This window comes from Myotis brandtii, unplaced genomic scaffold (genome assembly GCF_000412655.1).
Source record: "Myotis brandtii unplaced genomic scaffold, ASM41265v1 scaffold735, whole genome shotgun sequence".
NCBI lineage: Eukaryota > Metazoa > Chordata > Mammalia > Chiroptera > Vespertilionidae > Myotis > Myotis brandtii.
Genome location: NW_005370916.1, coordinates 1393197 through 1418504, shown reverse-complemented (window position 1 = coordinate 1418504; position 25308 = coordinate 1393197). Strand labels below are relative to the sequence as shown.

General features: G+C 52.6%; 1 protein-coding gene and 1 pseudogene across 2 annotated transcripts in view; both read right to left on the bottom strand.

Annotated features, from left to right (window-relative positions):
• LRRC20 (leucine rich repeat containing 20) overlaps nucleotides 1-25308 on the bottom strand; it is a 52531-nt gene that overhangs the window by 11756 nt on the left and 15467 nt on the right. The window contains exons 2-3 of one of the 2 annotated variants that reach the window (XM_014530370.1): nucleotides 23630-23774; nucleotides 7043-7192 (exon numbers count right to left, since the gene is read on the bottom strand). In XM_014530370.1, the coding sequence (XP_014385856.1) occupies nucleotides 7043-7192; nucleotides 23630-23711 (232 nt within the window). In that variant the 5' untranslated portion in view covers nucleotides 23712-23774. The remainder of the gene's footprint in view (nucleotides 1-7042; nucleotides 7193-23629; nucleotides 23775-25308) is intronic. The other variant, XM_014530371.1, reaches the window with a different exon arrangement.
• Nucleotides 1107-7120, bottom strand: LOC102243144 (annotated as a pseudogene).

The window sequence follows — 25308 nt, the reverse complement described above, 5'->3', positions numbered from 1 at the left end:
AGAATAAATTCACTGACCTTTCTCTCCACTCTCCCTCTGCTCTCCTGCTGGGGCTCCCCAAAGGCTGCACCTAACTGCAGCCGAGGGTCTGAGAGCCAAAATTAGCACGGAGCACGGATCTACAGGGGATGTGGGCGACGTCACACTCCAGAGCTGGACTCGAACGCGGTGTCTGTGCTTTACACACCAAATGACTCAGCCTCTCATCTTGTGGGGCCCGGTTCAGCCTGACCACAGGCAAGGTTGCTCTTCACCTGGTGGGCCCCGGGCTCAGGGTCAGGTCAGTGCTCGATGACTTCATGGTGTACACCATGCTCTCTTAAATGCTCTCGCCCGCTGGCCTTGGTAGTCCTATCTCTGGATTCTATACAAAGTAAGCTGAAGGCCATGGCACCTGGGTTCCTTTAATTCTCTGCTGGGGAGGGCTGAACCGCTGTCTGCAAGCACTCATGCAGGGGTCACGAACAGCTTGGCCTTTTCCCCACTGAGGTCAGCCAGGTAACCCCAGATGCCCTTGTGGGCCGACAGCAAAAACCGATGCAGAAGGTCACAGCCGATCACCGCCTCGGCATCAGGTAGGGACTCTTGGTCGTCGGCAACTGGGAGCTGCCCCGTGGATAACTCAGTGAGATGGACTCTCCCAGACCTGCTATTTCAGTGGCGGGCCGTGCTGAGGGAACCCATCAGAGCAGATCTGCCTGGTCCCAGACTAAAATCAAGACGTCAGAGCCCAACTGCCTGCGGCAAAGCTTCACTGTCCGCTGCGCTTTCCCACGACTGTACCCCTTCTCTCCCCTTCCATCTGCTAAGTGCCAGCAGCTAGAGAAAAGTAACGCAGTGGGCGGGAGCAAAGCAGGAAGTGGGGGAAGAACATGGGACTGAGCAACCGTCGGCTGCACCACCCCTCACCCAATAAGGTGCTGTCTGCTTACACACCCGACGCCTCTGAGACCAGGAGCTCCTCGAGGACCAGGTCGAGGTCTCAGTTTTCTTTCTTTTTGACAGAGTCCCTCATTTTGGGGGGATCCAAGGCCCCAACCCCCAGTACTGTCCCCAGTAACGGCTTCGACAACTAGCGAGGCCACCCTCCCAGCAGGCTATCTCAGTTTTCTTTCTTTTTGACAGAGTCCCTCATTTTTTTGGGATCCAAGGCCCCAACCCCCAGTACTGCCCCCAGTAAACTTCAGCCAAGCTCCCAGCCTCTGGCCGCTCACCCCAGGTAAGGATTGGGGTCAGGGGGACAGAAGCCACCCCAGCAGGAGGGACTGGACAGCAAGCACAGGGAACAGGGAGGGCCAGTGCTTGGCCATCGCCTCCAACACTCCAAATCCCTGCTGAGGCCGGGGGTGGGGGAGACCTCTGCGGGGGCCCCTCAGGTCTCATGGACCTGCCCCTGGAGGCCAGCGTTCTCCTGGCGAAGGCCCCGGAAGTCCTCTTGGATCTTCTCCAGGTTGCTGAGGGTCTTCTTGCCCATCTCAGTCTCGATCTGCTCCTCCAGGTCTCGGACCTCCCGCAGGAGGGTGCCCAGGTCCTCGATGGTCTGGAGGAGCTGGCTGCAGTTCTCATGCAAGGCAGCTAGGTACTTGTAGGCCTTCCGCACAGCACCATCCTTCTTGGCATCCTTGAACACCAGCTCATCAGTCACCGCAAATGTCCGGTCCAGCTTCCCAGACAGGGAGTCAATTTCCTTCTGAAGCTGCTTTGTGTCAGACAAGATCTTAGTGATCTCTTCCTTCTGCTTCCGGATGTTACCCACAATCTCCAGGATGCGCTGGGTATAGGCTGGCCGGGACACGTCTCTGGGCAGGGTCTCCAGCTCGGACACCAGCCGCTTATAGATCCCCTCCTTCCTGCGGGCCTCCTCAGCAGCGGCCCGAACTCTCCGGTGCGGCTCCTGGATCTCTGCCAGCCGCCGAGAAGATTCCAGCTCTCTGCAAACCTGGAGCTTTCGGAGGTGGCGGTACTCAGCAAGGAGCGGGGCCCGGTGCTTTTCCCACTGGCCCGCCAAGTGGACGACCCGCTGGGCACTACTCTCTACCACGAGCTGTAGCTTGGCAAGGTTGGCAGCCCCGTCTGGCAGCAGCTGCACCGCCCGGTGCTTCAGGTGCAGGGCTTGCTCCCTCTCCGCTGCGCTGAGCTCCGTCTGCTGACACCGGGTCTCCATCTGCACAAGGCCGATTCCCAGTGTCTTCATGTTGGCTGCAACCTCTTCAATGTTAAGGTTCACTCCATTTAGCAGCTCCTGGAGAGCCTCCAGCTCCTGCTCTTGAGCTGCCCACGTGTCTGCTTCAGGCCACCGGGAGGTGGCTGGCACAGCTGACACCTGGGCTACCTGGGCCTCGGGCTCCAGATGGAAGGTGAACTTCTCTGAATGTGTGAAGCGGGAGCCCTTGGGAGCACCAGCTGTGGTCCCAGCACCCCAGGCCTGCAGCAGCTCCCCCAGGTCCTGGGTTTGTGGGGGGCCCCTCCTCAGCTGGCCCCAGGTCTGACGCAGATGCTCAGCCAGGTGCTTCTGCAGCCGCTGCAGCTGAGCCCGCCTATCCTGTGCGGGGAGGCAAGATGCCTGGTGGACCCAGGCCTTGTTCCCAGGGTGGTCCCGGGCTGTGTGCTGGCAGAGCTGGATGGCATGGCATTCGAGGAGCGAGGCCACCCTCCCAGCAGGCTGAGGCACCTGCGTGGGGGCTGGTAGTAGCAGGGAACTTGCCTGGAACTCCCGGGGCTCTCCTGTGGAACTCAATTCAGGCACGACCAGCTTCCTGGCATGGAAAGGATTCTGGGGGCCGAGCCCTGGAGATGCTGCAGCTTAGGAGTGCGAAGAAGGGGTGGAACCCAGGGCAGGGCCAGCTGGTCCCAAATGTGGCTCCCGATGGCCTGGAGAAGGATCGCTGAGTCACCTGCAGGCTGGTCTGCGTCCTCAGAGGCATCGGCAAGTAGACGCTCAGCCAAGAAGAGAAGCAGGTCCCGGAAGTCAGGCTCACTGGGGTAGAGGAAGTTCTGATAGCCAAGCTCCAAAGGATAGCCCAGGTCCATGCAGGCCTGAGCCAGGCTCATGGCCAGGTGGAAACGGGCAGACATGGCGAGAGGCAGCAGGGGGCTGAGGCCGGAGCCCATAGCACGATTGATCACACGCAGGCAGCAGACAAGGGCTTCGACAACTAGCTCAGTGGTGAAGGCTCGCAGGGTCTGCACTCCCGGAGGAACTGCCGCGCCGGCCTGGCGCAGGGAATGGATGAGGATTCGGTCTGCCTCCTCCATGGTGAAGCTGCGTCCCAGTCTGGGGCGGGATCCAGGGCTGGGTCCGAGCAAGCGAACCTAGGTCTCAGTTTTCTTAGCCTTCTCAAATACCGGGTGCTATGAGGGCTGGATGAGATAGCATATGTAAAACCCTCAGCATGCACCCTGTGAACTTGGGCTCTCCTGCTATTCCTCACCTGTTCGTGCCCACGCCGGGCGTAGAGCAGGCGCTCACGAGGAACTGCTGAAGTTCACTGAAAGACAGGCTGTGAGAGACTGAATATACACACAGGCAATGGCCAGACCACCTATAAGAATAGACCTCTGACCCACAACCTGCCCAGGAAACCAACCCATCTCAACAGTGACAGCTCAGGAAGCTGTCTGCTCTAAGTCAGACTCGTGGGAAGTCAGACTGCTATTGCTATCAACAATTCTGGAAACCAAGCAATACCCTCTGTAACAAATGGACCCAATGGCCAGGACTCGATTGCTGACAGTTTCCTTAACTTTTGTCCCTACTTCCAACTTAGCACCAAGCAGAGAAAGCCAAATACACACCCTAACCAATCGCACAGGATGCCCCACGGCTAGCAGGCCTGCCTCCAGGGTCCCCGGGCCAAAGGCCCCAATCAGGGCACACCCGAAGCCTTCCCTTCCTCCACTGTAAAGCTTTCCCTCCCCTCTGCCTGCCTTTGAGTCTCTGCCCAAGGCAAGCACAGAGGCTGACTCGCTTGCTAGAGCAGCTCTGAATGAGCAGCCCCTGCAGTTCTCATTTGGGTGGTCTTTGTTCACTCTGCAGGTGTGTCTCACACACACGCAGTAAGAAGAGCTGAATGAGCCCTGGCCGGCTCGGCTCAGTTGGTTGCAGCATCATCCTTAGATTCCCGGTCAGAGCATATTCCCAGGTTGTGGGTGTGATTCCTGGTCAGGCCGTGTGCAGGGGGCAACCAGTGGATGTTTCTCTCTCACGTCGATGTCTCTCTCTCTCCGGCCTCACTCCTTCAACTCTCTGTAAAAATCAACCTAAAAACAATTACATTTTAAAAAAGAAGAGCTGAATGATTTGCATGGAGAGGAAGTGGGGAGATGGGGACACAGAAAAAGAGGGAACAAAAGAGCCACAGCTGGACACTGGGACTCACTTGCCCTTTGGACTGATTCCATTTCTGCCACTGTCCTTCCCAGGTCTTTCTTGCTTTTTCTTGTTATAAAATGGGAAGGACATAAAGGAGATGGAATCATTTAAAGATGACCTTGCTCTGCCCTGGCTGGTGTTGTTCAGTGGATTCCTTCCCAGGTCTTTCTTGCTTTTTCTTGTTATAAAACGGGTGAAGGACATAAAGGGGATGGAATCATTTAAAGATGACCTTGCTCTGCCTTGGCTGGTGTTGTTCAGTGGACAGAGCATCACCAGTTTGATTCTTGGTCAAGGGCACATACCTGGGTAGCAGATTCGATCTCCAAACCCCAGTCAGGGCACATGCAGTAGGCAACCAATCAATGTGCCTCTTTCATGTTGATGTTTCTCTCTCTCTCTCTCTCTCTCTCTCTCTCTCCCTCACCCCCTTCTACTCTCTCTCTCAAAAAAAAAAAATCAATGGGCGAGGATAAATAAATAAACAAATAAACAAACAACCAGATACACAGATAAACAAACAAGCAGACTAATAAACGCATATAAGCAAATAAATAAATAATAAGGCTTTGCTCTGAGGGGCCATGAGCCTAGCAGAAGACGGTTCCCAGGCTGCCCACAGGAGACAACTTGGCAGGCAGGGAGTTCACAGATGGCTCTCTCCCCAACACCAAAGCAGCCCCTCTCCTTCGTCAGGACACTGGCAGGCTGTGAGGAGCCCAGAAAACCTTATTCAAGCCTCCTCTTCGCACATAAGATGTGAGGGTTTTCTTATTTGAAAGAGAAGCTACGACAAAGGCTGGGACTCAGCGCTATCTCCGTGGGAGCCAGGCTGGTCCTCAGCTCCAGCCCCTTCCTGCTGGGCACACGGCCATCCCTTTGTAATCCAAGGCGTGTGGGGGCATCAGGAGCTGCAGCCAGCACAGGAGGGAGTTCAAACTGTACCCTTCAACAGACTTCTGACCCAAAGGGTATTGTAATGACTGTACTTCCAGGGCCCAGGCACGAATGCACGGGGCTCTAAGCACATTTCTCCGACACCCGTCGTGGTCCCCCTGAGAGGGCCTGCTCACTCATCCCGCAAGGCGCTGCCGAATGTCAGATCCTCTGAGAGCCTCGCTTCCACACCCACCCCGCTGCCCTTGCCACTCTCGGGAAGATTTTGTTCCTCGGCCCGGCAGCCCCGTGTTTTGTCCACACTAGCGTCACAGCACTCGGTGTTGGCGCATCTGTTCCATGACCCTGGGCTCCTTCAGTGGGAGCCTCCCATTGAGCTCCTTTGTTCTGAGCCTCCCACAGGCCTGGACGCAGCAGGAGCGCAGGGCAGAGTGAATGAAGGAAAATGTACAAATGAACTCTCACCCAAAGGAAGCCCGCCTGCCTGGCTGCCCTTCCAGGGGCTCCACCCACCCCCACCATCCACAGTCCATCATTCCCTCCCGCTCTGGAAAGCAAACACCCCATTCCAGCGGGCTGGATACAGCTCTGGAGGACCTGTGAGTTCAGGCAGGTGTCCTGGGGAGGCACCTGGCCTGCGAGGTGGGCAACCAGGGTGTACTGCTCTGAGACCCCGGGCGGGCATGTCCCTGCTCTCCCTGACCTTCCTTCTCCATCCCTGAAATGAGGGGACAGAAACAGCTCTAATATTTATGGGGAATTCTCCCAACCAGTGGCCCTCAGGCTAAATCTAGTGTTTGATCGCTTGTATCGTATGTAAAAATATGAGCCCTGTGAGCTTCACTCAGAAACGACTGCACAGACCAATCCCACGTTCTTGCCCTCGTGTCCGCACCTCGCCGGGGGTCTTTCCAGGCCTGCCTGTGGCTCCCTCCTGTGGTTTCCCTAAGAAGCCTAAGATCAGCTGTAGGAGACATGCTCGCTCAAGTTGCTCTGTTCCCCGTTTCCATTTTACATATGTGTTTCTCTACACAGGCTCTCAGACCCTTTCCATGCTTCTAGCAGATAGAGAATTCTAGAAGGCAGGAAGGTCAGGCTCTTGTGCTCTCCCCAACTCTCCCGCTCCACCACTTTGAAAGCACATGCCACATGCCCAGGTCGCAGCTCCATCCCAGGCCGGCTGAGTGGCCCTGGACTCTTGCAGAGGATGGAGGGGCTGCTCTGAGGAGAGGGGGACAAGCACTGTGGCGACACCTGCACGCTGCTGTCCATCCGAAGGAGCCATTTCAAAAGAATCGATAATACCCACCTCCTGGCCTCCTGCCCACCTCGCTGCCAAGCCCCCCTGTCCACGTGCTCTGTGTGTGCCCAGCAGAGGAAACACCAACGTTCTGGAATCTGTCACTCCTGAACTAAGAGAGCAGCACAGGAGAACAATGCCGGATTGGGGGACCAGAAGGGGGCTTGTCACCAAGAGATACTTCTGGGCCTCAAGACCCTAAAGACCCCGCTGGTCTGTTCAGAATAAGAGGGTCACTCCAGGACCCACACCTAGACCATTAGCCAATCTGATTCACAGCCAGCGAGGCAGACGCGACAGAGGTTTCTACGCTTCAGGAAGGACACAGGTCCATCCTCAAGGCCTCCCCCTGGCAGAGACTTCCCAGGTGCAGCTGGCAGGGCTGGCCCTAGTTCCCCTCCCAAGAGTGTCAGAGCTTGAGGACGAGGGCTGGCCATGCCCCCCTGAGCTAAGCTGAGCTGACCAGGGCCTACCTTGAAGCTGACAGAATGTGGTCATGAACTTGCTGGTGAGGGACTTCAGCTCGTTGTTGGCCAGCGTGATGAGGTGGATCTGGTCGGTGACATTCCGCAGGACCTTGTAGATGCCGATGGGGAAAGAAACCAGCTTGCACTCAGCCAGATCTGCAGCCAAAAAACAAAGACAGACCAGAGTCAGCAGCCAGAGCTGCCCGAGGACTTGCCCCAAACCATGTGGACCCGACCCGGTCCACTCTCCCAGCCTCCTTGCTCTCCTGCCTGTCCCCCCTGTGCCAGGCTTGAACCCTACTCTCTCTCTTCTAGGAGCCTTCATCACCTATAATCACACTGGACTTGCCCCAAACCATGTGGACCCGACCCGGTCCACCCTCCCAGCCTCCTTGCTCTCCCGCCTGTCCCCACTGTGCCAGGCTTGAAACCCTACTCTCTCTCTTCAAGGAGCCTTCATCACCTGTAATCACACGTGTCCCTCTCCATTACCACATCCTACTAGCCAGAATGTGGAAGGCAGGGTTCTGCCAGCGCAGTGGTGACCAGCATTCATGGCAATGCCCTTGAGGCCCTGCCAAGTCGACAAGTCCCTAAGGAACCGTCAAAGACTCAACAGTGAAGCTGCAGTCTTATGAGTACTTGATAACAGTCTACTTCTTTGAAAACGGGCAATTCACATAGACGTTGACCTTCCCAGTCCTGTCACACTGATGGAAAGAAAGCCTTGTACCAGAGGCAGCAAGGAAGCTGTGTGCAGGCTTGCTGGCCGTTCCTCAAGAATTACCATATGGCCAGCAATTCCACTCGCAGTGTACACCCGGGAGAAATGGAAGCAGGTGTCCACACAAAAACACATTATACATGGATGCTCATAGCAGCATTATTCATAACAGCCAAAACATGGAAGCAACCCGGATGTCCATCAACTGCTGAATGGATTAGCAAAATGCGGTATCTCCATAAAAAGGAGTAAGTTTAGCAATAAAAAGAAAGGAAGTACCAATACATGCTACAATATCGAAGGACCTTGAAAACATTATGCTCAGTGAAATAAGCCAGTCACAATGGACCATATAGTGTATGAGACCATTTATATGAAATGTCCAGAATAGCCAAGTATATAGAGGCAGAAAGTAGATGAGTGGTTCCATAAGGCTGGGGGGCATCGAAGGACTGTGAGATGGAGATGAAGTGGTGAAGGTTTCTTGGTGAGGGTAAGCAAATGTTCTAAAATTTGATTGTGGTGATAGCTGCACAAATTTATGAATATACTAAAACCGCTAAATTGTATACTTTAAATGGCTGAATTGTAGGGTATATGGATTATATGTCTATAAAACTGTTTTATATATATGACAGCAGGGAGACACTGAAAGTATGAAGGCTAAGAGATGAGGTTCATCTAAGTCATGTAAGTTCCCTGGGCCTCAGTTTCTTCATCTGTACAATGGGGGTATCATTATCCACCTAGCAAAGCTGTCAGGAAAAGTAAATGTAATACAAAGTACTAAATGTACTAACAAAGTGCCAGGCAGGAATGCAGAGGTAATGCTACAGATGTTGTTTCTTCTTCCCTAAGTGCCCCCATTACTGGTGATCCCCTCCTAACCCCTGAACCCCTGAACCCCAGGAGCACTCACTCACCAACTCAGAAAACACTGCCCCATCTCCCTCTCAGCAAACTCTTGTCTTTTTCCCAAAGAGGCCAGGCTTCCCCCAGGCTTCTAAGCCTTTGAAGATTTTTCCAAATTAAATATACAGAAATCAATAATATTCCTATATACCAGCAAGAAAAGAAAGTTTATAAAGATCCTACTGTGAACAGCAACAATAATGCAAAGCCTATAGAAACAGTCAGAAGAGAATCCCTTCTCCCTCATCTGCCTCGTAGAATTTCTACTCTTGCTCCAAGACCAGCTCAAGTGTCACCTCCTTCAAGAAGCCTTCTCTCACTGCAGTTAGATGCTCCAGCCTCTTAGCCTCATATTGTGCAAATAAAACCTCTTCATCCTGTATTGTATTGTATTGTATTATATTGACCCCTTTTTCTTTCTGCTTTCCCACTGGACTGGAAAGACCACAGAGCACGGTGCCAGCAGAGGTCTAGCAGGCCTGGAGCAGGGCAGGGTATTGGGGACCTCCCTGAGTTGGTGAGGAAAGAAAGGTGGCACGTGGGGTAAAGACAAAAGTCCAGATGACTGAGGGCCACAGGGGTCCTGTAGGGCATCCTGTGAAGGAGTGTCTTACTGCCTCCTCTGGTCCAGGTTGTGCTGAGTGAGCGCACTCTGCTGCCATAACCACCAGCTCCTATATCAGCAAGCGAGGATGGCGGAAGAGGATGCGAAGTCTGCAGCGGGGAACCAATCCCAGGAAGCCAGGCTTTCAGTAGAGATCAGGGCTGGAACTGGACCAGCTCTGCGGGCTCAGTTTGGGGTAGGCTGGGGATTCTAGAAAGAACAAACCCTTCCAAACAACGAGTCCCTAGTGCCTGGTGCCAGAGCACAAATGGCTCCAAGGGACGGTTGTGGTGGCTGTCAATCATATAAGCCCATTGGGTGGAAGTGACAGATCTACAAGCTCGGAGCAACACCAAGGGAAACATCAGAAGCTGTCCCTTTAAAACAAAAAGCCACAAAGGATGCCTCCCACCACCTGCATCCCTTAACATGGTCTGAGGAGTTCTGTCCAAAGAAACAGAAAACATAAACATTGGAAACAGACAAGATTATTATGATGTGTATTTGCAATGACTGTGTAACCTCAAACACCCAAAGTCATCTGACAACGCAAATTAAACAGACTTCAGCAAAGTGGCTGATCGAAATAAACACGTAAAACTCAATGACATTCTATATGCCAGCAATAAAAATATAGTTTTTGAGGATCCTATTCTGAACAGCAACAGTAATATAAAATATACAGTGATAGCAATAATGAAAAAATGGATCTGAATAATATTAAGAAAAGTAGAACAGTTCACACAAAAATGTTTTTAAAAATTGATTTGTATGTGAAGCTATAACATGTTCATTGATAAAAAGTCAAAATATTAAAATCATGTTGATTTTTAAAGAAACTGATTTATAGATTACTTAATGTAATTCCTACTCAAATCCCAAAATGTTTTTTGGTTTTTTAACTTATGAAATGGTTTTAAATTTCAACTGGAGGAATGAGCAAGCATGACTCTATAAGAAAAAAAGATGGGTGGTAACCAATATTGCAAGGCTACAATTATTTCAAAAGAGGGCCACAGGGAAAATAGATCATAGAAATAAAATATATAGCCCATTTGGTCCATAAGTAATATGTCATAATTTAATAAATGCTAAAGGAGGCCTCACAAAAAAATCAGGAAAGGATTAATAACTGATGTTAGAATAGCCAACCAATGAACAATTTTGGGAAAACAAAAAAAGAGAGACTCTCAATAACCTAAAAATCAAAATAAACTCTACATCAAATTACACTCTAAATATTTTTTAAATCAAAGCAAAAAATACAAAACAAAACAGAATTTAACATTTATACAGCCTCTTATGCGAGGAATACTTTCTATATCTAGGAGCTATAAAAGAATCACAAAGGAACAGATCAACAAACCTAACTGTATAAAGTACAGTTAGACACCTGGATGCAAAAACCAAACAAACAACAATAATACTTGGATGCTTTAAAAATAATAATAATAAGGCAAGCAGCAGACTGTGAAAGAGGAACCAAGACCCTACTGTGTGCCAGGCACTGCTCCACATTGTGTCCTGTGACTTCTCTATGATTCTCTTTTGTTATTGGGGACCCCATCTGTTTCCTCCATCCTTTAACCTCAGAACTGCCTACCAGAGGCCGGTGTACATGTGGGGGGAGGGATGCACCACGAAGTTCCTACTCAGAACAGTCTCGCTTCCATTGATGGCAAAGGCCCCCAGAGATTCCTGCAAACATACCCCGCCCGCGCCTTACAGGCCATAGCACCAGCCACTAACACAGCACGTGGACTCCGATCCCTGCTGAGAGGCTCTTGGGAATGGTTCCCCATGATCCCTGGGACAAGAACATGGACAGCCAAGCCTCCAGACCCGCTGGAACAAATCCCAGACTTGCCCAGTCATCTTCCCATCTGTGTGCAAGAAGAAAACTGCTTCAAGTCCATTCCCTGGGGGGTTGGAGTAGTAATAACCATAAATAGTAAGAGTTACTATTTCATATGTGCTAGGCTGTGAAAATTCTCCCCTCTGAACACACGAGGAAAGTGCAACTAAGTGACTGGGTCAAGGCCATAGAGCTAAAAAGAGGGAGTAAGACGTGAATGCAGATTAGGCTGATCAGGAAGCCAGGGGCCCTAACCATCCTGCTTTCCGGCCCCTTGAGTGAAGAACATCCCCAGTGCCTGTCTCTAGGCTGGGCCAGAGAAAGGGGAGTTCGTGCTGATCCCTTCAGTGGGGTACCGGAGCCTTGGCTTCAGACTCCTACGAGCCTTTCCAGTTCAGGGCCTGTGATTTCGGGGAAAGAGGCCCCTCAGCTTCTTTATGAGCCAGTCACCTTCTGCTCTCAGGACATTTCTCTCCAGGTCTAATTCAGAGGATGGGCACCAGCTACACCCACAATACCTGTTTACAGTGCAGAAAAGCCCCCTGAGCGGAACCAAGTTCAATGCTGAGCCCTGGGGCCTACAGGGGCAGATAGCACTGCTTCCAGGGGATACAGTCAGGATGTGCCCAGGGAAGAGAAGACCCAGGCTGGAGACAGGTGAGTCACCCTCAAGGAGCCGTGAGATGTCTTCAAGAAGAGGGCCCCATCCTCTATGGGCCCTCAGAGCTGACGGGACAGGGAGTAGGTCACCAGTCACAAAGAAAAGGCTCCTGTGTGAGGATGTGAGTGCTGCACTGTGGGGTGTCATCAGGCAGGGTCACCACAGAGCGGATTCCTGAACCAGATGGAGGCCAGGTCATCTCAAAGGTCTCACTCAACCCAATAAAACAACTATAGCCAACGTCACTGAGTATTCACTATGTGCCAGGCACAGTACTAGACACTTTTCATACATAAACTCATTAAATTCCCATAAGAACCATGAGTTACCTTCACAGGAAGAAAAATGAGGCCCCTGTTGATAGGTCAGTTGTCCAAGGTCATTTTGGTGAGATGGTGGAGTACTAAGGACCTGAATGCAAAGATTCCAGGAGGGTGACCAATTTGTCCCAGTTTACCCAGGATGTTCCCAATTTTAGCACTGACAGTCCTGCATCCCGGGGGGACACCTCCTCAGTCCCAGAAAACTCAGGACACTTGGTCACCTGAATTCAGGCTGGACGCTGATGAGTGAGAGGTTACTAGGGCCAGAGAGGAGAGAGGGAAGGCAACCCAGGTGTGGGCAGGGCATGAGCCAAGGCCCAGAGGACTTTCATCCCTCCTGGACTTGACCTTGGAGCCCTGCCTTCTCCACCAATTTCCTGGAGCCTCCACCTTGCTCAGAGAGTCCTCAGACAAGATGACTCTGGGGCTGGAAGAATTTCATGCTACTTGGGGTAGCATGAGCGGTCTGGGGCAACACCAACATCTGGACAGCAGCTGGACTCAAGCACACCTTCCCCCAGTGCTCCCAGATGCTGATACCTGAGCTTCAGTAGATACAGAGATGCTTGGGGAAAGTTCTGTAATAAACACAAGGCATAATTATCCTCATAATTATAATTATTATTGCAAGATGGCCATACTGCATCTCCCCAAACCTCTAATTAAGAGGGCACACTGTACTAATAAAGAAGCTTTTGATTCAACACATTGGCCCTTCATGAAAGGTTATCGTGTTAATTCTAATGAATGCCTGATGAAAAGTAACTGGTGGGTAGGACCAGGGCAAGTAAAGAAAAATCCGCAAATAAACAGAGCATTCTGCCGGAAGTCAGGAGGGCCGGGCCAAGCTCGAGTTGTTTCTTAGAAATGCAGAACTCTGACCCCTGCTCAGTCCCTGCCAAGAGGTGGGCCTGGTGACAGGGCACAGAAGGGGGACGCGGAGAGGGTCATGGAGCTCCTGTCAACCAAGTCATAGAAAGAAAGACTCGGGCTGGCAGGCACTTTGGGCTCCATGGCCTGGCCAAGAAGCAAGGCTCCCAGGGCTGTGGGAGGAATCTGTGGCCAAGGGACCTCGATCCGCCCAGAATGTCTTTTTTCACAAATGTCTTTCTTCATGAAATCTCGGGGTTAGAAGGAGACTGGAGGTCATTTAGCCCATATTTTCCAAACTTCCCAGTAACCATCACCTTGGGATCCTTCTAGGGTGAGGACTGTGATGCCGCAGGTCTGGGGTGGGGCCTGAGATCCTGCATCTCTCTCAGGCAGCCTCAAGGAGCAAGGGCTACTCCAACTCAGTGGTTCTCAAAGTGGGGTCCCTAGACCCACAGCATCAGCGTCACTCCAGAATTTATTAGAAATGCACACTCTTGGGCCCCGCCCCCACCTACAGAATCAGAAGCTCTGGGTGGGGCCCAGGCAGCTGTGTGTGAACAAGGCCTCCAACGCTGACACCAGCTTGTTTGAGAACCACTGGCACAGAAGCACTAGGCCTCCCACCTACTGTGGTTACTTGGCCCTGGTGGATGATAAGGGTGACAGCAACGACGGTAACTCCATCCATTGAGTGCTGGCTGGTCCATGCCTATGTAGGGGCTTTAGGTTTATTCACTCACGAAAAGTTATTTTGCCCAGTGTGCTTCCCACAGAGGATGAAAAGGTGACAGGAGGAGAGGACTAATTATTGAGCTCTGGCAGGTGTCCCAGTAGGCCCTGTACTTGCTGGTAGTTTTGCCTGGGTTGTCCTTTGCCCCGATGGCTCCATGCCCTGCTCCTTCTCTTTATTCTGGTCTCAGTTAAATGCCGTTTCCCCGAGAAGCCCTCCCTGACCACCTTTCCTGAGGGTTTCCCTGGGCACGGAGGGCAGTCAGGCAGCTGAGTTTGTGCTGGAGGGAGGGGTGAAGGATGCATCGGGGTTGTCAGTCAGGGACCCCAGATTTAGGGTGGGGGCTGAGTCAGACAGGGCCTCTCTGGGGCAGCAGCACTTCTGCAGAAATCTCCACTTAAGAGTTTGGCTATGCCTGTACTTCTAGCCCTCTTATTCTGTGCTTCTTCAGGCGTGTCCCTCAGGGACTCATCAGAATCCCCATATGCATCCCAAAAGGCCCAGGTTTCCTTATTTCTATTACATCATGACCAGGTTTCAAACAGTATGCCCCCAAGAAATCAGCTGCCCACCCCCCTCACAGCCCCGCCTTCCTGGCACATCTCCTCCCACTGGCCCCTCTCAGAACAAAGCCACACCAACATAGGCCTGGCACATGGAAGGTACCTCTTTCCTGGTGTCCCTTCTGGTCTCGCATCCATCCTGTGTCCAGCGGGGATCCTCCTAAGCACACCTGCTCATGTCATTCCCTGCTCAGAAACTGCCAGGGGCCCCCCTGCAGCCCAGATCAAGTTCAGCAGAGGCCGCTCAGCCCCCACCTAACTTCCTGCAATGCTGCTTCAATGCTGAGGGTGACGCTAGTGCTTGAGGGTACACACTTCCCTACACGGCTCTGCGTCGCCTGATGCTGTCAGTTACACTGAGAGCCTGGGTTCAAATCCCTCCCTTGGGGAAGTCGCTCAGCCTTTCTGTGCCTCAGTTTCCTCCTCTGAAAGTGAGGATAATGTAGCAGCCACCTCATAGCCCAGTGATGGTGAACCTCTGACACGCGTGCTCATTTTTTTGGTTGATTTTTCTTTGTTAAATGGCATTTAAATATATAAAATAAATATCAAAAATATAAGTCTTTGTTTTACTATGGTTGCAAATATCAAAAAATTTCTATATGTGACACGGCACCAGAGTTAAGTTAGGGTTTTTCAAAATGCTGACACGCCGAGCTCAAAAGGTTCGCCATCACTGTCATAGCCTGAGTAGTGATTAGATCACAGGGTTGGGATGAGGTCTGGATGAGACCTAGGGAAAGCAACTGGGACAGCTTAGCACAGGTGGGCATTAAAGAAGTATGAGCTCATTATTATTCATGGGTCATTTGGACTCTGGATGATTTTCCTGTCTTAGGCTCTCTCTAGGCCCTAACCCCTGTGCAAGATAGGGCTTCACTGTAAAAACGACTTAAGGTAACACTCAGGGCCCTTTGAGATCTGAAGCCAGCCTCCACCTCCCTCCCGCCCCGGCTGCCTTTACTCTTCCGGGTCAGCCTTCTAGGGCTGTCACAGGCACTTCTGTATCATCAAGCCTTTGCTCAGACACCCTCACCTAAAATGCCTTCCCCTCACTCCTGTCCCACACCTGCACCCCTAAACCTGCTCTATCCCTTCAGGCTCAGCTGAAAGGCCGCCTCTTCCATGAAACCCCCTTAGCACTGAGCTAAACCAATGCACATTGTGTACACCACTGAAGACATCAGAAGCGGAACTCATCCTTACTTAGTGCATCCCATGTTCTGCAAGTACTTTGCAACCCAGGTAATCAGCTCGCTCCCAAGGGGCCTGTCCCAGGGCTGTGTCACCGCCACAAGTCACTGTGTCATCTAGGGCTCATCTCCCTACTGTACAGGGAACTCCACCACCCGCTGGCTTCCTTGGAGACCCCTTAGGGTTGGAGCAGTTCTCACAGCTGGGCAATTTCCACAGACAGAAGGACGACAAGCAGGGAGAACAAAAGAGAGAAGGCTGAGTGAGCATCCCCACAGACTGAGGGAATTTGTCCACTCATCCAGCATTCTGAGCGTCGGCGCTTGTAGGGCAGCGCTGCAGTGAGCAGGGACCCAAGGAGCAGCTGGGCTGTGCTTGAGGTTGCCCACCACCGACCCCCACTCTTATCCTCCCCGGCTCCGTCCGAGGGCTGAGGTCCACAGTGGGGCTGGAATGGGGGCAGGTGGGGCTCATGGCTGTTGGAGCTTCCAAAGGTCTAGAAAGGGGATTCCAGGACCCCTATCAGAGAGACCTGGAGCTTTGAGGTCTTCTCCCACCACAGTTATAAACAGTCCTGAAAAAGCCTCAAGACACCAGCTATCCACCCACAATGTGTCAATCCACAGCACTGCCTGGGGACATCCAGGGCTGTCACAGCAGCGCTCCACGGACACGCCCAGTGCATCCCCATACCTGTATGCACACGCTTCTCTAAGGCTACGCCCACCGTGTGCATGCTCCTGGAAACGCTGCCTGTGTGCTGGCCGCTTGGGGTACTGGGGGCAAGGAAAGCTGGCAAGGTCCAGGGCACCCATGGATCCACTGTCAGTAAAGACTCTGGGGTGGTGGGAGGAGCCCTGACCTGGGAGTCAGGAGGGCTGACTTGAGTCTCAGCTCAGTGGAGGATTTACTGGGTGACCTTGGCAGTCACCTCGCATTTCTGTGGCTCAGCCTTCTCATCTGTCAAACCAGTGTACCGAGTGGGCAGTCCATTCTCCCAGGTGCCTCTAGACACGGACGCTTTCAGGCCCTTAGGTTTTAGAGAGAGTGGCTATGGGCAGCGGCTATGGTGGTGGCAGAGGTGGTTGGCAGTACTGAGGGGGGATCAGGAGGCCTTGCATCTGCAGGATGTGCCAGGGCAAAGATAGGGGTGGTGATGAGACCTGGTCAGGGTGGGAGGTAAGGGTATATTGAGGCTGATAACCAGGGTGGAAAAGAATCTTTCAGAGCCAGGGGCTTCACTGGAGCCAGGTTGGCACAGCTCTGGCAGCCCGTGGTACAGAAATACAGGGCCTGGGCCTGGGGTGCCCTTCTCAATTCAGAGGTGAGTGACTGGTGCCAGCCCTACCCAGGGCGTTTGTGGAGACCAGCTGCTTCTGAACTGGCCCCAGGGAAGTGGACACAACGGGCCGTGTCCAGGTGGTGGGACTGAGCCCCCTGTTCAGGCAGATGAGGAGAGGGCTGGGTGGGGGTATCTGCAAACCTCTCACACCATGCTGTGGTCTGGCATTGCCTCTGTGCCCAGGTCAGCATGGGGCTCCGTGGGCATCTGTCTGGACCCCAAGCCTCAGGTACAGAGGGGGGCATGGAGAGAACAAGAATAGCTTAGTACTGAAGGCAGCTCTTGGGATAGAGAGAGAGGAAATCTGTTTTATGGTTCCAGCCCACGCATTTGCACTTGAAGGAATACTTTTAAAAATATGTACTTTTACTTAAAAAAACAATAGGTATTAAATGTAAGTAGTGCACAAAGATGAGGCCCAAAGGGTAAACAGTGGGAGGTCAGGCTTCTTCCCAGCTGGCACTAAAGCTGTAGTTATGGGGCTCTGCTGGGGGTAGACTGGTTACTCTAGAATTGCTAGAGATGAGGACACCCCTGATCCGTAAGTAGTGCACAAAGATGAGGCCCAAAGGGTAAACAGTGGGAGGCCAGGCTTCCTCCCAGCTGGCACTAAAGCTGTAGTTATGCGGCTCTGCTGGGGGTAGACTGGGTTACTCTAGAATTGCTAGAGATGAGGACACCCCCGATCCAGAGAGACCACATCTAGAGATGGAGTTTTAGGCAGAGGCTTCTAGTCACCCACCTCACATCGCCTTGTGCAGGAAGCGGAGTTGGGAGAGCAGCAGGGCTCCGCAGTGGGCACGCCGTTCCGCTCCCCTGCTGGCAAACTCCCAGCCCGCTTCCCCAGTTGAGAAGTGAACAGACGGGCAGCCCTGGCCTGGCTAAGGGCTGCTCTGGGAGAGCCTATTTCGTCCTCTGTGCCTGCAGAGCTGGACTGTGCCTGGCTGACCCTCGGAACTCCCCAGGCCAGGAGACTCTGCAAAAAAACGTATGTCCCTCGCCCCTATCAGCACCAGGCTCCTGGCTGCCCTCCTCCCTCAGGCAGGGTGTGGGAGTGGAGTGTGGGGGGAATATGAATGTGTGTGTGTGTGTGTGTGTGTGTCCTGTGCATGTGCCTCCCCTTCCAGACGGGGCACTCCTGGGCCCTGGGGTCCTCCAGTGGGACACACACAGCAGGTGCCCAACGTGTGTGTGTTGAAAAACAGTGTCTGACCCAAGGAAAGGTATCATTTCACTTTGATGAATATATATTAAGTGCCTCCTTGTTTAAGAAAGGGACTGTGAACTCAGGTCCCCGTGGGGCCAGCCAGGAATGTAAGTACAGGACGTGGGCTGGGCAGCGACTGGAGCCCTTGTCAGCACCAGGCACTCACCCAGCTGCAGCCTGGTCAAGTCCGGCTCAATTCCTGTCACCTGGTTGGCTGGTGACCTGGCACGTACAAAAGGAGACAAGTACTTGGCTAAAGCAAGGGGGGCAGGGGCAGGAAAGGAGGCAACATGCCCCTTCTCTCACTAGCCTTGATTTTTCTCAGAGCTCCAGCCTGCTGCTCAGTTCCCTGGGGACAGATCACATCCATGTTCATATTCATTTCTTTTTCAGATATGCGCGCGCGCACACACACACACAGATACCTGCCCAGACAATACCCCTCCTTGACCAGTGCCCCCACCAAGAGAAGGAAGTTCCAAATTATAAACAGTGGTAAGCCAGTGCTTCTCAAAATTCAAGGCAGGGAAAAATCATATAGGTTTTGTGTCAACATGGAGACCACCAGGCTCACCCTCTGAGACTCCACGTTTAAAGGTGGGGTCTGTGGATCTGCACGATTAGCCGACACCCAGATGACTCTGCTAGAAGGAAATCTCTGTGACCTCGGGTTAGATGTCTACATACTACACCAAAAGCACCACGCATAAAGGAGAAGTCAAATACTCTCATGCTACAAAACAAAAACACTTAGAAACAGAAGAGAAAAAAACGTTTCATGCTTTTAGCTTCTCCATCTGTAAAATGGGGGTGTTATTACCTGAGCCACAGGGTTGTTGTGAAGACTGAGTGAGTCCAAACTGATAAAGTTCCTCCAATGATCTGGGGAAATTCATACCAAAAGCATACAGAGGAGAGAGAGAGAGAGAGAGAGAGAGAGAGAGGGAGAGAATGGGAGAGCAACATACCAAGAGCTAATGGCTCAGAATTTTCTAGACATAAACACAGACATGAATCCTCAGAGTCAGAAAGTACAAAAGATTATAATTTATTTTTAATTTATTGATATTAGAGATAGAGGAAGGGATTGATTTGTTGTTCCACTTATTTATGCATTCATTGGTTGCTTCCTGTATGTACCCTGAGGGGGGATCACCCTCCGCCCCCCCGCAACCTTGGTGTACTGGGACAACACAACACGCTAACCAACTGAGCTACCCGGCCAGGGCCTGCAAGACTGTAGAAAAGATGGACTGACCTATCAAACATCTGAGCTCATCACAACACCTGACACGCAGCAGGCCCCAGAGAAGTGCTGGCTCCTTTCCTCCCAGCCCACAGCGGTCCTTCCTTCCTCCCATCTCTGCAGCTGCCTCTATCCCAACCAGCTGTGCCCGCCCTGCCTGCATTCTCCCAGGCTTTTCCAAATCGCGCTCTGCAGTAATGATCATTTTTTAAATTGATTTCAGAGAGGAAGGAAGAGGTAGAGAGAGATAGAAACATCAATGATGAGAGAGAATCATTGATCGGCTGCCTCCTGCACACCCCTCACTGGGGATGAAGCCCGCAACCCAGGCATGTGCCCTTGACCAGAATCGAACCTGGGACCCTTCAGTCTGCAGGCTGACGCTCTATCCACTGAGCCAAACTGGCTAGGGCAGTAATGATCATTTTTTAAGTCATCCCCAAAGCACACAGCAGACCTGGCAGCCTCTCCCCTGGACATGAGTCAGGTGCAGAGCGGCCTGGCCTGCCAGTCCACTGGCCAGGGAGGGAAGAGTAAGGTCAGTCAGACCCCTCGGGGGTACGAGGACTCAGGGAAGCCCAGACAGGCATGAGACCTTTACAAAGAGAAAGGTATCTCTAATTCTGGGAGACAAGGGGTGGACAGAGAGGAGGGCCAGGCTCAGGAAAGGTGCAGAGTCCCCAGCATGAGGCGTGGAGAAGAGGGGAGGGGCTGGACGAAAGCAATTCAATTCGAGCTGAGGGGCAGACCAGGGGCCAGGTGGAAAGAAGCCCACTTCTCGGGGGATCAAGAGGCCTGAAGCAGCGACAAGGGCTGGGATCCAAAGCTCAGGTTACGGGAGGAGCAGGCCTGGCTGGGAAGGCACACCCACTAGCGCTGCGAACCATGGTGAGTAAGGTGAGAGCCGGCCTGTAACTGAGCTCTTCCCAGCCCAGCCTCTACAATGAGACACCTGTGGCTGCTCCCTCCCACCAGGCCTGCGCAGGGAGGTGGAGAGGGGAGCCCATTCCACCCCTGGGTCAGGGGCTTAGAGAAGGTGCGAGTCCTGTCACTCCTCTGCTAGGAAGTGTTTTACTTCCTTCCACATTCTGTAGCGGCAGGTGGTCCTTTCCTTAAAACTTATTCTTCTCTTCTTATAAGGGTAATATGCTCATCACAGAATAGTCGCAAAATGCAGAGCTTTGTCTAACATACATGTACAGCTTGTTTTATACCCTTCCGCCTTTTTTCCTATGTACATATGCACATTTAACACCGTTGGCATCTTACTATGTAGAGTTTGAGATCCTTGTTTTTTTCTTCTTTTTCCTTTTCCAATTCACGTTATCCGTGAGAATTTGCCAGTCTTCATTCAAGCATATGACGAAATGTTATGCGCCACGGTTAATGGCAACATAAATGGCATTGTACAGCTGTAACTAAATTTATTTAAGCAACGTTGTGGTGCTGGTTGTTTAGGCTGTTTCAGACTGTTTACTATTTTACATGAGAACTATATCCTGCACGACTTCAACACCCAGCATCTCCCACCCCGAATTAGGACCACCTGTGGTCTGTCCGACATGGCTGGGCATGAAGCCACGTGTCCCCTGCTGGCCTCTGACTGTCACCGAGGCTGTCTAGTCTCAGGCCCAGGACTCTATTGCAAATATACCTGCACGGCCCCCAGCACCCTGCACCCAGCAAGTACTCAGTAGGTGCTGACTATGTAAGCCCCAGAGCCCTCAGACTGTACGGCCTGATGAGTTTCATTTGCCAAGGGTCAGGACTGCAGGTGCCCACAGTGGCCTCGTCTCATATTTTGCTTCTTCTCTTGGCACTGAAGAGGTAAAAAGGCCCCTATCATCCAGCCCTAACTTTAAAGACCCCATCGCCTCCACCACACATGAAAGTCTTGAGCTCCGGCCACAACCTCCAGCCAACCGCAATGACTTAGGGTTTAATCCCTTCCCCAAGTTGCCTATAGCTTCACTGTGCTCATGACCCTGGTAATCCCCAACCATCTGCCCCAACCGCAGAACAGCATGGTGGGGACAGGGCGCTGGCTCTGGTGCCAGACAGGCAGGGTTCCGATCCCAGGCAGTGGTCTGGCAGGGCAGCCAGAGGCCTCGCTTGGGTTCCTCAGTGGGCATGGCCCTGGGCAGTGCAGAAGAGCTGGTCACAGCCCTCCCTACCCTGGTCACCCTGCACACTTCACCCGAGGCAGATGCCCAACCTTCAGTTCACAGAATTCCCCACCTGGCCTGCAGAGGCACCTGAGTTTGCAATCTCTGGTCCAGAGACACTGAAATCTAGACTCAACAGGGCCTTCGAGGCTCTCCACCAAAGAGACAGCTCCGCAGTGGCCTCTCCCCAGCTATGGTGCAGCCCTGCCTCTGCGTAGGGCACCTGCCTCCTCACTGCTGCCTAAGGGAATCCTCTCTCAAACAGCACCTCCCCAGGAGGTCAGAATTCCGCTCTCCCCCCTCTACTACCCCTCCACCTTGCCCTCTTCACACATCTGGATGAGACTGAGCTGCAGGTGTGTCCCTCCCCCTCATGACACTTTAAAGTAGGGGTAGGTCATTCACTGCAGATTTGTCGATTTGCACTGAGCTCCCCATTCAGAGGCAATGGGGGGGTGTTGTCGATTTGCACTGAGCTCCCCATTCAGAGGCAATGCAGACACCCAGACAAGGCCTGGCTGGCTGACACCTCGAGGAGGTGTGTTGGGGCGGGGGGGAAGGGGGGTAACTTAGGCCTCTATCTTCAGCCCTTGGGGATGAAAAATAATAGCTGCCATTTATGGAGCTACCTACATGCCAAGCACCTTACAGACATTACAATTACTCCTAATCACCTTGATGAGGAAGACACAATTACACCCCCATTTTACAGATGAAGACACCAAGGCTCAGAGAGGGTAAGTAACTGCTAAGGTAGCAGGCTGGTAGATGGCAGAGTGGGGATTCGAATCCAGAGCCTGGCTCTCAACCACCACATTCGTGATGAAGAGCCTTGAGCGCCGGGGTGAGTACAACCATATTAGTGACCAGCACCGGGTTCCAGAATTCCTTCACTCACCAGCTGAAGGCTACCCCCCAAAATCAGCGACAGTCTTCAAGTTTGTTTGCTGATAGAGGGGATGCTCCTCTTACCTTAGTTCAATTCAGCAAACACCTCCACGTGCTCACAAAGTGCCTGACACTGTGTTGGCTCTTGGGAGGGGGGGCGGGGAGAGGGGGGAGACCACAGGATCACTACCCTCTAGGGACACTGAATGGGTGTTACAGAGGAGGAGGGAGCAAGGGGTGGACAGGGTAGGATTGAGGGCTTCCTGGAAGAGGTGGTGACCAACCTCATCTTGAAGGCTGAGTATCCCTCCACTTCCTGGGCCACCACCCCCTGCCCCAGAAGCTTACATTCCACACACACTCTGACCAATAGCTGCTTGAATAAACGCTCTGCCTTTCCAGCCTTTGGTTCTTTGCTCAGGCTGTAGCCTCCATGGAAATGCTCCTTCGCGAGACAGACACACACCCCTACCTGCCTGTGAAAGTCCTCTCTGTGTCAAAGACCCAACTTAAATCCCAACCTGTCCACCTGCATGGCCACCCACAAGGCAGGACGGTGCTCCTCTCCTCTGGGTTCCCACAGCACACCCATGGCTCTAAGGTGCCACTTACATTCTAGTGAATGAGACACACACACACACACACACACACACAAATTGTACTATATCTATCTCCCCTGCCGATCCTTGCACATGGCAAGACAGTCAATTCAGCGGATATTTATTTTGTGCTGTGACCAGTTCAAAGCAAGAAATATATGACACAATTCATGTAAAACAGTGGAGTGAACGGGGGACCTCCCGGCTGGGTGACCTAAGAAAGCCCCCTCTGCCTTTGACTCTCCGTCTCCTCCTCACCCGTCTCCTCCTCTCCCGGAGACCACAGCTAGTCATGCCTGGCCGGGATCATCCGTCACAGGGAGGCTGTGAAAATTCAGTCAGGCAACACTCAGGCACCAGCACGGGCCTGCGACATGGGGCGACACGGCAGTGCCAGCTATGGTCACCTGGTCCCAGGGCACATACACTCAGTCCAAGAGCAGGCAGACAGGCTCCTGGTGGGTGAGCCCCTCACTCGGTGTTTTTCAAATCTCTCTGACTCTGACCCATAGCAAGTCGTACGCGGGGACCCCGTATACGCACAAACTAAACACAACTGCTGTTAACGTTCCAAGAAACTGCTCCTCGTGACGAGGGGCACACACTGATATTGCCTCTTTCCTCTTCTCTTTCTACTTCATTTCCAAACTGATTTCACAAACCACTTGCAGGGCGCCCTGTGGTTGGAACGCCATGCCCTCACTCACCCAGGGTGTCAGAGTCACTCTCCACCGTCTCGTTGACCTTCCTCGCAACTCTGGCCACCGCCTCACCCATCTTCCTCAGCATGCAGACTCGGGTGTCCTGCTGCCAGCCACCAGGCCGGTCTGCTGCTCACAAGGGGGCCTGCACCTGGGGAAGACACAGGGGCATGAGTCCCCTGCCCGCTGGCCAGGGACCTGGGCTGCTGGAAGACTGCAGGGAGAGCTCCAGGCCGCTCGCCTCCTCCTGAGGGGCCCAGAGCCCAGGCCACATCCAGCTTGGCTTTTAAAGCAGCTGATCTGCCCATCAGAGGGTGGGGGCAGCCTGGTCCTACCAGTTTCCTGGGAGGATCGACACGTGTGACCACACCAGACACAGGGCCAGAGCCTGAACCGGTGGCCAGGCAGGAGTGAGGACTCAGGTGTGCGCTGGCCTGTGACTCACTTTAACAGGCGGGGCCTTGAGGAGGAGGCGGGGCACAGCCAACTGCAAGGAAGAGACACTTGTCCCTCCACCTCACAGCCTGTGAGCTGGTGCCCTGTCCAAGACCCTCCAGAGCAACTCCTCCAGCTCCGTTTGCCCCACCCACCTGTGCCAGACTCCTCCTGTATGCTGGGGCGTGGGGACAAGAAGGCAAATAAAACACAGCCCGGCTTAGTCAGTACTCAGAGTCTGCAGGTGGGTGGGTCTCTAAGAATTCCCTCTCCAAGTACCAGTATGGAGTGCCTATGTGGCCTGCAGACCTGGTTATCAGCCTGATGTTGAATTTATCTGCAAGACCCCAAGGGAAAAGGGGGGTGGGGTAGGGAAACGAGAGAAAGGAAATTGGATCACTAGAGAGAAGAGGCTTAAAGAAGGGTGAAGATGAAAATTATAATAAAAATGACAAGGTGTTAAAGACATAAGGAACACTAAAAACGTTGCTAACTCCCTGTCAATTACAGAGAAGGAAACAGAGGCATAAAGAGGGACTAAATGACCTGGCCAAGGTCGAAGTGACTAAGTGGCAATAATCAGCTCAGCCCGGCTCCACATTCAGTGCTCACTTCTTTACAAGTCACCCACGTCACCAGTGGCAGCACCCCACCTAGAATGAACCTGAGGCCAAGGGCAATGCCCTCCTTTGTCCCCAGAGCCGAATCTCAGCTTTGCCCATAGCTCAAGGAGCTCTAACATACTCAATCTGAGGGTCAAAGGCAGAAGAATGGAAAGGGCAGAGAAAAGGGGGGTGAGGGTAGAGCTCAGACCTCCTAACAAACCAATAAAAAGTCCCTATGCGCTCAGCTGGACAGGCAGGGCAGCCAGGGCCAAGCTGGGGGTTGGCCAAGCCCACCCATGTGCTTAGGGGAGAATTAGTGGTGAGTTCAGTACGTACACGCATCTCACCAAGGAGGCCGACACTGAAGGGATGAAACACATGGTGCAGTGGGAAAAGGCTTTTTGAATTTATCTGAATTTCCAGCCCTAATGCCTAACTGTTATTTATTAGTTGAGAAGTCTTGGGGAAGTGTCTTAAACTACTCTGAGCCGTTTCTTCATCTGAAGAGATCTAGTAATAACCTCACTGGGTTAATACAAAGATTGAACAACAACAACTACATATATATATACACATACACACACACACACACACACACACACACACACACACACTAGTGGCCCAGTGCACGAAATTCATGCGGGG